Source organism: Camelina sativa, chromosome 7, assembly GCF_000633955.1.
Source record: "Camelina sativa cultivar DH55 chromosome 7, Cs, whole genome shotgun sequence".
Classification (NCBI taxonomy): Eukaryota; Viridiplantae; Streptophyta; class Magnoliopsida; order Brassicales; family Brassicaceae; genus Camelina; species Camelina sativa.
In genome coordinates, this window is record NC_025691.1 from 24,416,171 (window position 1) to 24,433,809 (window position 17,639).

Here is a 17,639-nt window from a genome sequence, read left to right on the forward strand (position 1 = left end):
GGGGGGGGGGGGGATTTAGGGATGAAATCGATTCCTAAACTAAGATAACCCAAAAAGGCTGGCTTTCAGAATCGACCAACCCAAACAAGAATATCAATCGAGATTAAACCCAGAAAGCTCAATCTCTTTGAGAAACCCTAAACGAGTCTCGACCGCTAGAGCTTGTAGGATGAGAAGAGAGCTAACAAGCGCGTTGGGAATGTTATAGGCAAAGAAAAAAAACTGAAGGGAAGGTCCGGATTTATAGACGATTGAGATCCTGAGATCCACCGACTCGGGCAAAGTCGGTCACTTTGAGGACTTTTTAGTAAGTTTACATTATAGAGAACGGGAAAAAACCCTAATCCTAACAATGGAAATATCATAGAGGGGGTAGATACGTAAATTACTGTTATGGGTTATAAGGCTCGGCCCGAGTCTTTTGTTTTTTCATAAAGACCCTATCCTCTTTCAACCAATGGGCCTAAATTTAGTTGTTGGACAAAAGAGCTCTATTCTCAAAGCCCATTGTAAACTAAATAGTAACAGAGCTCTATTGTCGAAACGATGCTTTAGTTTTTTGGCGGGGGGAAGTCGCAACTCATCAGTTTCTTACAGTTACAGATGCGTTTTGTATCTCTGAACATTCGCGTCTCTCTACGCTTGTGGTTTTTCCTATAAATTCAATACACTTGTGTCGAAACTGATTAGGGCTCAACTATTTACTTGCAACACTTTTCTCGCAATAAAAACGTTCTGTATCACATATTTATCAAAGATGCAAGGAGCTCAAGAGGACTTGACTCTGTCTTTGAGTATCACGCCAGTTAATCGAATAGTTTCTCAGAAACCCCAACCCTCAGTGATGCCTCTAGGCTTGGTTGCTCCTTATCATCAACAAGCATTTGACATCAACCATATGTTACAGGTTTTGATCGATCTCTATCATTTGATATGATTATGATCTGTTCCATTTTTTTTGTTGTGAATATCAACATATGTATTATTTACGATTAAGAAATGTGCAGAACCAGATGACAAGAGAACTGTGTACTCAACTAAGGAGTATGGAGGAAAGAGCCGTCTTTTTTATGAAACTTAAAGACAAAGCCATCGAAGACATGAGGAAACATTCTGTAGAAATGGATATTCGTCTTAGAAAAGCATTAGCAGAAGTCGAATTCTGGAGGAAAACGTCGGATGAGAAATCGGACTTGTGCAGAGATCTCGCGGGAAGGCTTTTGAAAGTGAGAAAGAGAGAGAGGGCGATGAAAGGTATTGACGAGAATAATGCGGCAGAGGAGGCTGAGTCGTCCACTGGTGAAAATGGAGATGATCCTTTCGACACAGCAAGGACCCGTTTGTGCAAACGTCGCCGTCTTTGAAATTGGCGGGATTTGAAAATTGTGACTCTTATAGTTACGTGTGTTTTTTTTTTTGTATGGACGTCTGGTTAAAATGTTCCCACTTCCTAGAGTTGTTATGTAACCAACGCTGTATAGGAAGAGAGAAGCTTTTGAAAAGAAGTCTAATTATTCTATAATGTATCATGAACATGGTTACATTTTTTTTTTAAAACCACTTAACATGCACATGATTTTTACATAAAGAAGATATAAAACTAATGTAACATATCACAATAATATAAGATTTATATCTTTCAATTACAACAATTCACTTTCTACAATAGACAATGTTAATATTAATAAACTCTCGTCACGTAAGAGGGAAAGATATTATATAATAACGATGGAGTAGGGAGAAATATACCTGACGTAATATTTTTATTGATACGACCATATATTACATACGTTAAAACTCTATTGTTACACTCATCAGTGTCACAAGACAGATAAAATTAAGCCTCTTAAAAAGTATTATAAAAAACTAAGAATGAAAACTACAATTATAATCATAACAATATGCTATCTTATTTATAACAACCATATGATTATTCATAATATTTGTATATTATCGATCACGGAAAAGAGAAAATAGATGACATGGAAAAATTCCTCTCTTTTATTTTCTTTTTAATTAACATTGTACGTTAACACCAGATTTCTTTTTACTAGTGCTAACTTTACTATTTTACTTGTAAGAGAGATTGGAAAAGTGTCTATGTCGCCAGAAGTTGTTATAAATTCGTTTATATACTCATAAACTGAAATGATCCATTGTGACGACCAGATTTTACTCGTTTAAAGTTTTGCTGATTTAAAAATCACCATGATTAATAGTTATCAATATTAATTATCTATGCTTTTCCAAGATGTTGATATGGACGATATGGTTAAGGAAATAAGACGCGTGGAACCTGAATCTGTCGATGACTCAGTACAATGTTGGATCTTACTACTTGTTTTTCTCTATGCCCCACGATACCAGATTGTTTGGGGTCGTTATTATACTTAAGCGTGGATAGGAGACGAATCACATGTGGATAATTCTTAGCCGCGTTTTGAATCTTAACCTCGAGGTCCTCGACCAAAATGTGGTGGCGCAACTTTTAAAGTTGACTAATACATCAGATTACAACCAGCTCTTTATTTTTATCGTAACTGTATAACCTATTGGTTGAAACACTGTCATTTTATTTGTGACTATTAAATATGGACAAAGAAACTAATGGATCAGGCATTAAACTTTGTGTGCGATTTGTAATATTCGAATTAAACTCACCGTAATGGTTCGTTGTAAAGTAAAGCCGCCCCTATGCACTACATAAAAATTAGGTGACCGAGATGAGTACGCGTAGCGGACCTCTCTTAAATTAAGAACAGAACAAAATTCGGTATATGTCTGATCTAAACAGAAAGAGACATGAATAAATGCACAACTGTTAATTGTCGTATCGTCTTCGATGTGATATACTGCAGAGTTTTCATATAAATATGATTGAATCATTTAAAACTTCCCTCTCCCAGTATCTAATTTTTCCTTTTTTATTGACATGAGAAAAACATCACATAGATTCAAATTTCTATTTTGTTGTCACAATGATTTAAACCGATTTTGTCCAATCGGCAAAAATAGGATTAGAGCTAACTTGCCCGATCTTTTGATAAGACTTTTCTTTTTATAAAATAATGTGGAAGAAAAAAAAAAATGTGTGACACATGAGTCATGACTATGATAAGACAATAGAAGATCAAGCAACCTCCTAGCTTTTGACTATATGATTAGCAATTTGTTCATGGAAATAAAAGTACTTAAACCGGTAACGGTTGCTGTCATGTGTACTTTAATTAAATGCTTAGGCTGTAGTGTCTCTAGCTGTTTTGATAAGAGAGAGATATATACTTCGTATATAGTATGGAAATTTGTTACGTGTTTATTTGATCGAATTTTGAAGTTATTTATTTCATAATTAGAAAGAAAACTCAATTTGCATTTACTGCTCCACCGGTGAACGAATCGTGGCATTATGGGTCCTATCTCATTTAACACCGATGTTAACACATACTTCGATAAGACATTGATAGAGTTTGGAAGAGTATAAGCACGTGGTGACGTAGACAAAGATTGTAGAATATTTGATGGTATTATCTACCGTGTTCTAAATATTATACACTGTATAAACTAATAAAACATAAATTTATTAATTTTGTTCAGTTATCTCCATAACTAGATGAAACTATATTCGAGAAATGCTAATAAAAGGTGAGAAACATGTAAACACATCGTTCGGTACAAATGTTAAGTCACGTATATATATATATATATATATATACACTTTTAGACATATGAGATTGTACATCTACAATACTTAATTGGCTCTTTGACTACCATATGTAGGAATTGTTTTTTTTTTTTTGGGTACGCAAACTGGAAAGTGCCGGTATTTAATATTCATATTCAACTTTTTTCCCTAAAAGAAAGCGAAATGGTGACATGTTTGACTTCCAAAAAAAAAAAATATATCTATTCACTTCCATGTGAGTAAAAAACTCTAAACAGGCAGTACGTGACGTTTGTTATGCTTTACTACATTGCCAATTCGTAACAACTTTTCCTTTCTAGGTAAAACTTAATTAACGTCCATGTGTTTGAATAAATAGCAAGTGAACAATTATTTGTGTGTTGATTACTATAATCTTAACTAGCATTGAATGAAGGACAATCGTATATAATATAGTCCTAATACTCCATGTGATTGATAAGCTTTCGGAAGGACAATCTTAATAAGTCTAAGAAATGGTTACTAGCTAGCAAGATCCCTTATATTACTATAATTTTACCATACAATTAAGATTGGTTAATTATATACATATATAATTAATGTTGGTGGGTGGACAGTAATATACGTCCAACTAAACATATGTGTTTTAATGTTATAAAAAAGAAGGCTAAAGTATAGAAGAATACATGGTCACACATACTAAGTATATTATTGTATCCTCAACTATATGAAGTATATGTATTACATGGCCATATGCATGAACCATATGACGTTATCTGGTCATTACCATAAACATACAATCTGGTACACTGGTTGACTGACTCCGGCGAAGACTGACGTTGACTCCGGCGAAGTCCGACGTTGACTCCGGTGTTGACCAAAAAATGTATTAATTTTTTTCTATTAAAACTCAAAAATAAGAAATATTATGTAAACATTTTTGTTTTTCATGATTAAAAAATATATTCAGTTCAATATCTAAATATTTTTATATATCTCTAACTTATTCATTCTTATAATTAGTTAATTTTTATTTTTAAAGCTAAAATAATGATTAATTATAAATCTTTGATAATAAGATTATTTAAATACTACAAAATCATAAAATCAAACTCAACTACTTTCATTATAAAAAAAATAATATGCAAAAGATTGAGTATATGACTCTTTATTTTATAGTTTGCATAGTAAATGTTGTATAAAATTTTAGATATTTTTACTATAAAATTTGCATACTCTTAATAACATGTATACAACAACAAAATAAATTCACAATATTTACTTCTAATATATAAAAGATAAACATACAAAAAATTGATTTTAGCTAAACAATATAGAGGGTATGTTTGCAAAAGGGTATAAAATAAAAATATTTTTGCAAATACCTTTATATTACATCTTGAAAATAATTATCAATGATTTTTATTTAACTATTAGTTTATGTTTTAAAAATAAAAATTAACTAATTATAAGAATGAATACATTTGAGATATATAAAAATATTAATATATTGAATTGAATATGTTTTTTAATCATGAAAAACTATTAATGATTTAATATATTTTTTTTAAAAAAATTTAGAATACAATTTTTTTAGTCAACGCCGGAGTCAACGTCGGTCTTCGCCGGAGTTAACGTCGATCTGCGTCGGAGTCAATCGACCGGTGTACCGGATTGTATGTCTATGGTGTTGACCACATAACGTCATATAGTTCATGCATGTGGCCATGTAATACATATATTTCGTGTAGTTGAGGATACAATAGTATACTTGGTATGTGTGACTATGTATTCTCTTATACTTCGTGTAGTTAGCCATCTTTTTTTCTTTAATGTTTTTTGAAGAAAAGGCTATGGATATTGAAAAACCTAGGATACTGATTTATTTATTCATATATGATTCAAATATTGTAACTTTCAAACAAAATTGATTTATTCTTTGCATTTGTTTGGAAAGTACGTTGTTAATTATTAGAAACTGTTGTTTTAACTATGGGTTTACATGGTAACGAGAAATCTGGTTGAGTTACTGAATCTAACTTAAATTTTTAATATTTATTTGTGGCTGAATTTTCACATTTTTAAATGGTAACTGATGAATTCAGCTAATTTTTTTTTGTGATTTTTGACAAAATATGGCAAAATAATCTAGCAAAATTGCTGAATTTGGCAGAAATTTGCTGAATGTTTTTTTGATTTCTATGTTACCATTTAGATCCCATATCACATACTTAGATACTAGAATAACATGTGGACAAAAAATTATGTCAATTTGCCATTAATGTTTAATGACAACAATTAAACCAAGCACATCATGACCTAGACATGGATATATATAAATATCTACACTGGAAACGAGAAGAGGACTATATATATCTGTCGTTCACGTCCCAAACTTTTTAAAGAAGCAAGATTTTTTTAGTATATGTTTTGTTTTTACGCACGAACACACTACATCAATACGTCATAGCAACTATGGAACGACCTCGTTCAGTTCATCATCACATCATTCCTTATTTTTGTCTCGCTTCTTCGTCGATGCTATTTTGGTGTACTTTCTTTCTCGTGCTTTTATTTACGACAACTACACATGCTTTAGTGAAACTCCCGGAAAACACGACCGTTCCGGCGGTAATAGTGTTTGGAGATTCAATTGTTGATGCTGGAAATAACGACGACATGATAACAGAAGCTAGATGCGATTATGCTCCCTACGGCATTGATTTTGACGGTGGGGTTGCTACGGGAAGATTCTCCAATGGCAAAGTCCCTGGTGATATTGTTGGTTAGTTTGCTTGTAAACTTGTTTTCTTCGTTATATAATACATATAACTTGACTAATGATTTGCAATCCGTGAATAGTTCGATTTTTCTTACTCTATACAATGATGTGTACGATAAAGTCAAAACACCAAGTTTGCCACCTTGCATCATAGCTAGATTTCCCTTAATTAAATATAACCAAGCAGTAGCAATCTAACAATTATATAATTTTTTCATAATATTTAATTTTTGTCCTACCAGCGGAAGAGTTAGGGATTAAACCCAATATACCAGCATATCGAGATCCGAATTTGAAACCAGAAGATCTTTTGACCGGTGTAACATTTGCTTCTGGTGGTGCTGGTTATGTTCCTTTGACAACCAAATTAGCGGTAATTAATTTTGAAATTCCTATGCATTTAATTTAGGGCATCTAAAGAAGTTACTATTAAAAAACAATAGTAATTTTTTTTAATTATTGTTTAAGGGAGGTATACCGTTACCGCTACAATTGAAATATTTTGAAGAATATAGAGCGAGACTGAAGGCAATGGTTGGAGAAGAGAGGACACAGTTCATAATTAAAAATAGCTTGTTCGTTGTTGTATGTGGTAGTAACGATATCGCCAACAACTTCTTTGCTCTCCCTCCGGTTCAGCTCCACTACACCGTCGCTTCTTTCACCGCTCTTATGGCCAACAACGCTCGCTCATTTGCTCAGGTAAAAGAATTAATAGTAGTAATAATACAACGAATAAGGGTTAGTAGTTAATAGTTATGATGTCTTAATTAAACATTGCTTTTCATTTATTAAAAGACTTTTTCTATTTATATATGTTGGTGGTAGACACTCTATGGATATGGAGCTAGAAGAATACTTGTATTTGGTGCACCACCAATAGGATGTGTTCCTTCGCAGAGAACCGTAGCAGGAGGACCTACAAGAGATTGTGTTGCAAGGTTTAATGATGCATCAAAACTTTTCAACTCTAAGCTCTCAGCTAATATTGATGCATTGTCAAGAACTCTACAAGACCCGACAATAATCTGTATCGACATCTATAGTCCTCTTCTTGATCTCATTTTAAACCCTCAACAATATGGTAATCATTCATTATTTGTTTTTCTAGTTATTTCATTTAACCAATATATTATTCAACATAATTTGTAAAAATTTATTTTAACAAAATTGTATATATATATTTTGTGAATCTCATAGGATTTAAGGTGGGCGATAAAGGATGTTGCGGAACCGGCCTAATAGAAGTTACTGCGCTATGCAACAACTATACAGCTGCTGTGTGTCCCATAAGATCTGATTATGTGTTTTGGGATAGTTTTCATCCCACTGAAAAAGCTTACAGAATTATAGTTGCAAAACTTTTTGATAAATATTTCGACAGATTCTTCTAATCGATATAGCTTCTATTCGCATTAATTATGGTCGATACAGTATTGAATAATCATTCCAATTAGAAGAGAAATTACACTGTTGTCAGCTTTCTCTTCCTCAAGGCTTTATAATTGTCTCATATATGATATTTGATGGTTATATATATACAAGATTCATGTATATTTCCTGTATGATTATAATTTTGCTAGCAAACTCGGCTATTTTGTTCTTTTCCATTTTCTGCAATAATAGTACCAACCAATAAAGATTTGATTTTAGTCCTCGAATCACTTGTCACAGAGTCACTCCTGATAGAACTCAAAGTCTCAAACTTATTGCAAAAAATCAAAATACCATAAATAAATTTAAAAAAAAACAGAAAAACCAAAGGTCAAGCCAAATAAAAGGCCCAAGGTTGATACAAAAAATTAAACATAAGGCCCAATAAAATCTAATTACCACAGGCCCAAAAGCAGCTAATGCTTTTTCTTCGTTGGAAAATAAAACATGACCCAAAAAAAGCAGATTAGGAAAGTGAAAATGAAAACAAAAAAATTCTAATTAAGCTGGAACTCCTTTCAGTCGATATGAGCTCAATTGTAATACATCACATGATAGCATTATTACGACTACGAAGAGGTCACTATCCGTTCAATTATATGGTTACAATCAATTTGTATTTCAATCGAGAGACGAATTTGATTTGTGTTTTAATCAAGTGAAGAGTCAAACTCAGATCACATATATTCAATTAATTCAGATACTAGGGAAATAAGAAACCATGCTGGAAACATTGTTGTTCTAATTTGGTTTGTACATTTAAAATTTTAAATCACCAACAGAAAAAGAAACAAAAAAAAAACGAAAAGAAACAAAAAAAAAAATCACGAATAAAAAAAGCCCAATAAGAAAACTCCGATTTGGTTTAGGCTCTGTTCGTTTGGTGCATTAGATGCAATATCTGGATACAGTATCAAGACGCAGTATCTGGACGCAATATCTGAACATCTAAATGATGTTCGTTTGCGTTATTGGTTTATGCGTCCAGAAATTGTATCTGGATAAAATTATGTTTGTTTTGTAATTTGATTTATGTGCATCTGAATATAATATATGTAAAATGACAAAAAAACCCCTTTATTTTATGTTGAAGATTTAGTGGTTATAATGTATTCATGTTTTTAGCTTATTTTCATATTAAATTTAAATAAATATTTAAAAATAAAGTTCCCTTGTCTTGACGGAAAACAGAGATTTTACGTTTTTAGCGGAAAATTGAGATTTTTTGTTTTTGGCAGAAAACCGAGATTTTGCATTTTTAGCCGAAAACCAAAATTTTGTGTTTTTGGCGGAAAACTGTGATTTTGCGTTTTTGGCAGGAAATGTGATTTTGCAGTTTTGACAGAAAAACATATTTTTGCGTTGTTGCGTTTTTTGGCGAAAAACGTAATTTTGGGGTTTTGATGGGAAAACAAGATTTTGTGGTTTTGACGGGAAAATGAAATTTTGCGGTTTTGACGGGAAAATAAATTTTGTGGTTTTGGTGGAAAAAAAGATTTTGCGGTTTTGACGGAAAACCGTAATTTTGCGGTTTTGACGGAAAAATGTTATTTTTTATTTTAGGACGAAGAATTGAGATTTTAGGGTTTTGTTGATATTATAATTAAGAAAAAATACTTTGTAATTATTTAATTAAAATAGGGGTATTTTTGATTTTTACCAATTTTGGATGAGTTTACCTCATCCAAACTCTCCAAAAAAACTCATTCAGAAATTTAGTGTTTTTTGGATGAGTTTTCAAAACTCATCCAAATACCTAATCCAGTTATTATTTTAATTATCACTAAACAGACAACAATCTGCACATGCGTCCAGATACTGCGTATGGTTCACCAAACGAACAACACCTTAGACCCAATGAGAATTCATATGAAAAAAAAAATCCCCCTTTATTTAAATAATGGTTCCTATCTTGCCTGACTAATTAATGGTAACTTTTTAACTGATTTTACCTTCCTTTACCTTTGCGGTAAAAATGAAAAATCTAGTAGTTTCAGTATATATCCAAAATTTATTATCGTTTTTTAAGGGTTACGTTACGTATCAAGAAGTAGTATGCTACTCTAGTTCAACTTTAAATGTTCTAGACTAGGCTATTAGCCATTTTGAACCCAAAAGTCCTCATCTGTTTAAGACATATACATGCCGATCCAAGCTTTACGCATCAGTCATCACTCCAAAAGCTTCCAAACTAAAACAAGATCTGTTGCAAATTGCAATACAAAGAGCAACAATGAAACGACACAGTATGATTGATCATCACGTTACTTTTTCTCCTTCGAGTCTATTTTGGTGTGTTCTCTTCTTTCTCGTGTTGTTATGTAAGACGACCACGAACGCTTTGGTGAAGCTGCCCTCAAACGAAACGATTCCGGCTATCATAGTGTTTGGGGATTCTATTGTTGATGCCGGAAATAATGATGATATTAAGACAACGTTGGCTAGATGCAATTATCCTCCTTACGGCATCGATTTTGACGGTGGCGTTCCTACCGGAAGATTTTCCAACGGCAAGGTTGCGACTGATTTTATAGGTAAGTTTCACTTTTCTTTCTGTTGATGCAACAATGCAACTGATTTTAAAATATCTTTTCCACATTTTCTCATGAAATAAACATTTTTTCTTTTTTCTTTCTTTCATTTCCTATTTATTGTATCGTACATCGTACTGAATATATCTCACGGAGTGACTAGTTTTTGTAGTACAAAGAAACTTGAAAAATGGTACCATCACTATTTAATGACGATGTGAATGGCTGATTATATTAGACGCATTAACTAAGATCAGTCTAGGACATCTAATCTAGTGGTTGAGTATTTCTCTGTAAAACATGTGATCTATCTTTTNAATTCAATATTAGCAAAACTGATTTTTTTTTTTTTTTTTTTTTTTTTTTTTTTGTGTGTTTTCAAGTATGTGTCATTTTCTTGAGTTGTATAAAAGCTGAAAAAAAAAACGAAACATGAAAGTGATTTAGGCCGAATATGTTTTTATGATATAAAGCTATAATATAACTGGTAATAATAATATTATCTCGCTTGTGATCATAGCGGAAAATTTCGGAATTAAACCAACTATACCGGCCTACCGAAATCCAAATTTGAAACCAGAAGATCTCTTAACCGGCGTAACATTTGCGTCTGGTGGTGCTGGTTACGTTCCTTTCACCACCCAATTATCGGTAACTAATCAAACATTTAAAATCTTACATTATCTCTATAAAAACAAACGTGATTGTTTTTTAATGCTAGTTAATCTTGTTTTTTAAAGGGAGGAATAGCTTTACCGCAACAACAGGAATTATTTGAAGAGTACATAGAGAAGTTAAAGAAATTGGTTGGGGAAGAAAGGACAAATTTCATAATTCAAAACAGTTTGATCATGGTTATATGCGGCAGTAATGATATAACCAACACCTACTTTGGTCTTCCTTCTGTTCAACATAAATATGACGTCTCTTCCTTCACAACTCTTATGGCCGACAACGCTCGATCTTTTGCTCTAGTACGTATGAACAATATTTAGTTAACTATACATTATTTACTTAGCTAATTTGGGAAGCTATCATTTGAGATGGTACAATAATTCATGGAGCGAAGAAAATTACTTTTTAACTCTTTGTTTTTTCCTTAATTTTTTTTTGTCTTTCAATGATGTGGTACTTACAGAAATTACATGAATATGGGGCGAGAAGAATACAAGTATTTGGTGTACCACCACTAGGATGTGTCCCATCACAGAGAACTTTAGCAGGGGGACCAACGAGAGATTGTGTTGTTAGGTTCAATGATGCAACAAAGCTCTACAATGCTAAGCTCGCTGCAAATTTGGATTCTTTGTCAAGAACTTTAGGGGAGAAAACAATAATCTACGTTGATATATATGGCTCTCTTCTTGATATCATACTAGACCCTCAACAATATGGTAATCGTTGGTATTACGTACTGTGAACAATTTCCAACATTTCTATTTTCATCAAAATGTTAATGAAATTGTATGTTTGTAACAGGATTTAAGGTGGTCGATAGAGGGTGTTGTGGAACTGGGCTCATTGAAGTTGCTGTTTTATGCAACTTTGCAGCGGACGTATGTCCAAATAGAGATGAGTATGTGTTTTGGGATAGTTTCCATCCGACTGAGAAGACTTACAGAATTATGGCAACAAAATATGTTGAGAGATATATATGATCTCGATCGCCACTACATGTTTTACTGATTTAACATGTCTTTTTATGATTATCTTATTAGAAGTGATCTCCAAATATTTTTCCAACGCCATCTCTTATGTGCTGCCAATTTCATGCAATGATAAAAGTAAAGGAAAATTTGGAGCTATTTCGATTTATGAGTCTATGACCATCCTTAGGTCTAGACTATTAAGATGATTTTACTATGGTTACTGATACTATACATACCAAAACTTAAAAAGTTATAAAAAAAAAATTACCCACCATATTTGTTACAAAAAGCCCACAACAATTATCAAAAGCAATAACCTACTCAACAAAAAAAAAAAAAAAAATTAAACTCGGAGGTTGAAAGTTGAAAGAGAGGCCTACAACCGAGAGCCCACTCATCGAGAAACAAGAAGAAGAAGTCCAATAACGGATGAGCCTATTCAAGGTGTTGGAGAAAAATCGATTGTCTCGACAGAGCTGATTTGTGATATTGATTAAAATTTGTATATAAGCCGATTCAATTGTTATTTTACATAAGAAAAATTGTAAGCTTTTTGACCAATAAAAATTTATAAATAAACAAAGATAAAAAAAGAACATTAAAAAAAAAATATTATAGCAATAGCTACATTATTCTTGACACGTAGCTCCCATTTTTAAAGCGGACTCTCTATCTTTAGACCACAAATTAAAGACACACCTTATCTAGTCTAGGCTATGCATCATTTGTTGCCAGTTGCCACGACTGGCTTGCTCGGCCTATAATTCTTTGATTTTATTATATGAAACAATTGGCTGAAACAGTAAGTAAGTAGTTCTCATTCTAATTATCTACCACGTTGGATAAGATAAATAAAAAAATTGACCTATTATTTCTGTGAGTAGTTTGATATCTTTAGCATATTGGACCCACTATTTAATGATCAAATTTAATTTCACAATAATGTATGGTTATCAAATCGCATTCAAAATCAAAACGCCTTCAATATACTTTTTTTTTTCCTTTTTTTTTTTCATTCATGGATCAGCTTAGTTGGTCATTACTTAAATTTGTCGCTGTCGAGTTATTACTATAGATGAATACAACCACGACAGAACAGGGTCTATCTTCTACGATATATATGAATACTATTAGAGTATATATAAACTATATAATAGTATACTGTATACGATGACTCAAGTGCAATCAATACGGCAAAACCAAGCTAAAATCTACGCTTACGTTCTAGCCAAGCTAAATATCGTAGTTATATCATAATTATTTCTCGTTTTGTAATATTTCCGTACTGATTATACAAAAGGGAATAGTATTTGATCATCACAACATTTTCTCTTCTGATTTAACTATAATGACTTAACTTTTTACCTAGATTTCACTGTAAAAGAAGAGTTTTAAGTTTGCAGTTGTCTTGTCTACAAATAACGCTAGTATGTATTCATTTAAAATTTGCAAAGCAATATAAAACGGGATAACCTAGATTATTTCAAGATTTTTATAATTTTTTTTTTGTTTGCACATGTTTATAGAAACATAATTAGGTTAGATAGTGGTTGGGCGATAATATGGTTGTGTGAATCACTATATTAAATTCCACATTTTAGTAGCCTTGTTGATATATCTTAGTCTTAATTAATTAGCATGATTTTTCGGATATTTGCGGGCTCTGGCTTACTATATATATTCTATAATTATTAGACTTGGACCATTGTTATGTAGGTAGCATTAACAGCAAGCTTCTCGAGGAATATACAAACATTTTTTTCTACCTTTGCTATATTTTCTGACTGCCCCAATTATTTTCTTCGTAAAGTCTCTTTTGTACCTTTTTCACGTGTATATATATGGAAAGTTACCTTCTTCACACTCAGTTAAGTGGAAATAGTAGTATCACCTATTGCTTGTGATCTACATCTACCCTGCGGTCCCTAGCTACGTATGTCTTTGTTCATACTTTTTTCTTTCTAATTCGTACTTATCACATGATTCTTATGTCTATTATTAAAGGATTCTAAAATAAGACAAGATATGTTTTTTACCCAAACAAAAATGATACGTTATGAAATAAACTAAAAACAATACCAACATATATATTCTGAGCCTGTTGGGCTCTAGAGATCTTCGGTGTCCTATTAATTATGATGACATATAAGGTTGTAGTTTGGTAACAGTTTACATCACATGCTCAAATATCAACATGAGATTCTTACTTAAATTAATTAGAATTACTATTATCATATTTCAAGCGTAGCATAACTGTCATATGAAAAGAGTGTAAAATAAAATAAAAATGAAAAGAAATAAGAGAACATATATATATATATATATATCATATTACAAGTATCTATCATTATATTTTATAATTTATATATACATATATTATATTTTTGAGAAATGGTATTAGAAAAGAGACATTTTTAAAAAAAATTCTGTAATACTATATAGTTTTTTAATATTTGATAAAAATCCGAAGTTAAACTTACTCGTGCAGAGATTGCTGATGGTCGAACGATGATAGGTAGATAAACATGTTCACCGAAGAAATAATCAAATTTACTTGTAACACCAATCTGATGCATGCCTTCATTAAATTTCCAAACACTTGTCAAAATTGTTCGATATGAAGAAAAAAGTTGAATAACCGCATGATAATATGGATATATATACCACGTAGGTGTTTTTAGAATCTAGAGTGAGAGATTAAGATATCTTGAAATTTTAACATTTATGTTTAATTAGCGTTAACGTATTCGCACTTAATCTATTTTGTCTGTCATACTCTGCCTGTCACATTCTGCTGACTATACGTGTTTCGATAGACGCACTAATAGTTGTATGTTGTTAAAGGCAGCTAAAATATATATGCCAAAAAAGACAATTATGGTTGAGGTTAGTACATTTCTCATTTAAAAAAATAAAGAAGTGCATTTTCAAGAATTATTATCAAAAAGTGCATTTTTTTTAACTCCTCCCTTCCAATTATAAGAAGTAAAAATCTAATCTATTTCTCAAAATGTTTCAAGCAATTAATTCGCTCTTGTCTTAGTCTACGGTCCACAATATATCCACGACGACGTAATATGCATTGCGCATATATATACATTACAAATATATAAATACAGTTTATATATCGAAATGTGTCTGTCTATATATATAAATAAGTGTGATAGGATAGAAGAAAAGTTGATTAAGAGTATCGTGTGTTTCTCCTTGTTATGTTGTAAAACTTGGAACTTGGAAGCAAACGCATTGTTATAAAAAGAAAATATTATTCATATTTCCACATTACATTATAGCAACATGAAAAACAATACAAGCTGGTCTTGCTGTTCTTGGTCTTCATGGAAACTATGTTTGTTGTCTGTTCTCATTCTCACTGACACGATTGCCGCCGTGAAGCTGCCACCAAACCTGATTATTCCGGCCGTAATAGCTTTCGGAGACTCCATCGTCGACACCGGAATGAACAACTATGTCAAAACCGTAGTTAAGTGCGATTTTCAACCTTACGGTATCAATTTCCAAGGTGGAGTTGCAACAGGGAGGTTCTGCGACGGACGAGTCCCCGTCGATTTGCTAGGTCCATTCTCTTTACTCTTATTTCTTAGCTTCAGTACGTAAAGCGAATAGTCAATGTAAAATTAGATTTTCACGCATTTATATATAAAGGAGTAACGACCATTAATTACTAGGACACAAGTAATGACTACGGCAAAATAAATTTGAGCAATCATTTGTTTTCTTTTCCCTTATAGAACTAGTAGTAGTTAAAAATCAGTCTCGTAACATCAATTGTCTCAAATAATTATGCGTATACAATTTAGTAGGCTTTTTTTTTCTACAGTTATATGATTATTACAAAAAATATCATTAAAACCCAATTTTTTTTTAAAACAACGTAATTTATATTTCATGCTCTGTACGCAGCCGAAGAATTTGGAATAAAATTAAATGTACCAGCATATTTCGATTCGAAGCTAAACTCCAAAGATCTTTTAACCGGTGTATCATTTGCGTCAGGAGGTTCTGGTTATGATCCTATAACACCTAAACTCGTGGTAAGACTATGTAACCTATCGATCATGGTATTTTTGTATCATTTGATTTAATAATTATCTTAACTTGTTGGTTTCATTTGTTGATGGTATTAGACAGTAATATCATTAGAAGAGCAATTAACTTATTTCGAGGAGTACATAGAGAAAGTGAAGAATATAGTTGGGGAAGAAAGAAAAGACTTCATAATAGCCAACAGCTTATTCTTGGTGGTCGCAGGCAGCGATGACATAGCCAATACATACTATACTCTTCGTGCAAGACCGCAATACGACGTCGATTCCTATACCACTCTTATGTCTGACTCTGCCTCAGCTTTTGTGGCTGTAAGCTATTCTCAAATCTTTGAATAAAGCCTAATACTACTGTTAAGTTTTAATATAGTCTTTCTACATTAGTATATTGTAACAACATTATATATATATATATATATATATATATATATATAAATAAGAAAAAACATTTGAAATATAGATGGCTATCTACCAAAATTATATTTATATAAAAATATGAGTCAGAGAAATAAATGAAATTCTAGAAATATAATGATTATATTATGGAAATGAAATTGACAGAAACTATATGGATATGGAGTGAGAAGGCTGGCTGTATTTAGTGCACCACCAATTGGGTGTGTACCATCCCAGAGAACCTTAGGAGGAGGTATTTTGAGAGATTGTGCTGACACTTACAACGAAGCAGCAAAGCTTTTCAATTCAAAGCTTTCGCCAAAACTGGATATGTTGCGTAAAACTCTACCGGGTATCAAACCGATCTACATTAATATCTATGATCCTCTTTTGGATATCATCCAGAATCCTGCAAATTACGGTAATACTTAAAACATTATATTCATTTAATTTTCATGCATTTACTAGTCGTTGTACTTGAATATAAATAGGTAACATCTTTGAAAGTTACGATTTGGGTTATTGTAGGGTTTAAAGTGGCTAATAAAGGATGCTGCGGGACGGGAGCCATAGAAGTTGCTGTGTTGTGCAATAAAATCACATCTTCTGTATGTCCCGACGTGTCTAGTCATGTGTTTTGGGACAGTTATCATCCTACCGAGCATACTTACAAAGTGTTAGTCTCATTGTTGATTAACAAATTTATTGATCAGTTCGTCTGAATTTAAAACTATTTTCACGGCGTAATGATTGGTTGTATTTTATCATATCTTGTTTGTATCATTTGAAAATTGTATTCGATCTAAATATAATAAATATCTATTGTTGTTTTACTTCAAAATTTATCATTCTAATAGTTAGATCCTCTTCCAATACATAGGGAGGAATAAGAGTCTACATGACAAAAACATCTGACTGTATACATCATTAATTTTAATTTAATTAAAGTAAATATATTTACAAATAGTTCTTTTTTTTGTGTGGTATTTATGTCATCAGATATATGAAATTATTATCTTCATGATACATGCAGACATTCATCCAGTGTGTTCTCACCACTTTCATGCATTTTTGGCTTCCTTAGACAACAAGGACTAGACGTCTAAAAAGACTTAGAAA

General features: G+C 32.0%; 4 protein-coding genes across 4 annotated transcripts; all 4 read left to right on the top strand.

The window, feature by feature from the left end:
- Nucleotides 701–1,557, top strand: LOC104702341. The gene is made up of 2 exons (XM_010418194.1): nt 701–907; nt 1,008–1,557. The coding sequence occupies exons 1-2, from the start codon at nt 758–760 to the stop codon at nt 1,362–1,364; spliced, it is 507 nt and encodes a 168-aa protein (XP_010416496.1). The 5' UTR covers nt 701–757; the 3' UTR covers nt 1,365–1,557.
- Nucleotides 6,046–7,997, top strand: LOC104702342 (GDSL esterase/lipase EXL1-like). Its single transcript, XM_010418195.2, has 5 exons — nt 6,046–6,446; nt 6,686–6,816; nt 6,912–7,145; nt 7,272–7,527; nt 7,644–7,997. Exons 1-5 carry the CDS (start codon nt 6,137–6,139, stop codon nt 7,835–7,837), a joined length of 1,125 nt encoding a protein of 374 aa, XP_010416497.1. The 5' UTR covers nt 6,046–6,136; the 3' UTR covers nt 7,838–7,997.
- Nucleotides 9,972–12,072, top strand: LOC104702343 (GDSL esterase/lipase EXL2). The gene is made up of 5 exons (XM_010418196.2): nt 9,972–10,411; nt 10,929–11,059; nt 11,149–11,382; nt 11,547–11,802; nt 11,888–12,072. The coding sequence occupies exons 1-5, from the start codon at nt 10,111–10,113 to the stop codon at nt 12,064–12,066; spliced, it is 1,101 nt and encodes a 366-aa protein (XP_010416498.1). The 5' UTR covers nt 9,972–10,110; the 3' UTR covers nt 12,067–12,072.
- Nucleotides 15,209–17,353, top strand: LOC104702344 (GDSL esterase/lipase EXL3). Its single transcript, XM_010418197.2, has 5 exons — nt 15,209–15,634; nt 15,982–16,112; nt 16,206–16,436; nt 16,686–16,941; nt 17,049–17,353. Exons 1-5 carry the CDS (start codon nt 15,355–15,357, stop codon nt 17,240–17,242), a joined length of 1,092 nt encoding a protein of 363 aa, XP_010416499.1. The 5' UTR covers nt 15,209–15,354; the 3' UTR covers nt 17,243–17,353.

Bases quoted from the DNA above. Each gene is read 5' to 3' on its own strand.
- LOC104702341 (XM_010418194.1), top strand. From the start codon at position 758: ATGCAAGGAGCTCAAGAGGACTTGACTCTGTCTTTGAGTATCACGCCA. The intron at 908-1,007 runs GTTTTGATCGAT...AGAAATGTGCAG, and splicing joins ACATCAACCATATGTTACAG to AACCAGATGACAAGAGAACT.
- LOC104702344 (XM_010418197.2), top strand. From the start codon at position 15,355: ATGAAAAACAATACAAGCTGGTCTTGCTGTTCTTGGTCTTCATGGAAA. The intron at 15,635-15,981 runs GTCCATTCTCTT...CTCTGTACGCAG, and splicing joins AGTCCCCGTCGATTTGCTAG to CCGAAGAATTTGGAATAAAA. The intron at 16,942-17,048 runs GTAATACTTAAA...GGGTTATTGTAG, and splicing joins CCAGAATCCTGCAAATTACG to GGTTTAAAGTGGCTAATAAA.
- LOC104702342 (XM_010418195.2), top strand. From the start codon at position 6,137: ATGGAACGACCTCGTTCAGTTCATCATCACATCATTCCTTATTTTTGT. The intron at 6,447-6,685 runs GTTAGTTTGCTT...TTGTCCTACCAG, and splicing joins AGTCCCTGGTGATATTGTTG to CGGAAGAGTTAGGGATTAAA. The intron at 7,146-7,271 runs GTAAAAGAATTA...TGTTGGTGGTAG, and splicing joins ACGCTCGCTCATTTGCTCAG to ACACTCTATGGATATGGAGC.
- LOC104702343 (XM_010418196.2), top strand. From the start codon at position 10,111: ATGAAACGACACAGTATGATTGATCATCACGTTACTTTTTCTCCTTCG. The intron at 11,383-11,546 runs GTACGTATGAAC...TGGTACTTACAG, and splicing joins ACGCTCGATCTTTTGCTCTA to AAATTACATGAATATGGGGC. The intron at 11,803-11,887 runs GTAATCGTTGGT...TGTTTGTAACAG, and splicing joins ACTAGACCCTCAACAATATG to GATTTAAGGTGGTCGATAGA.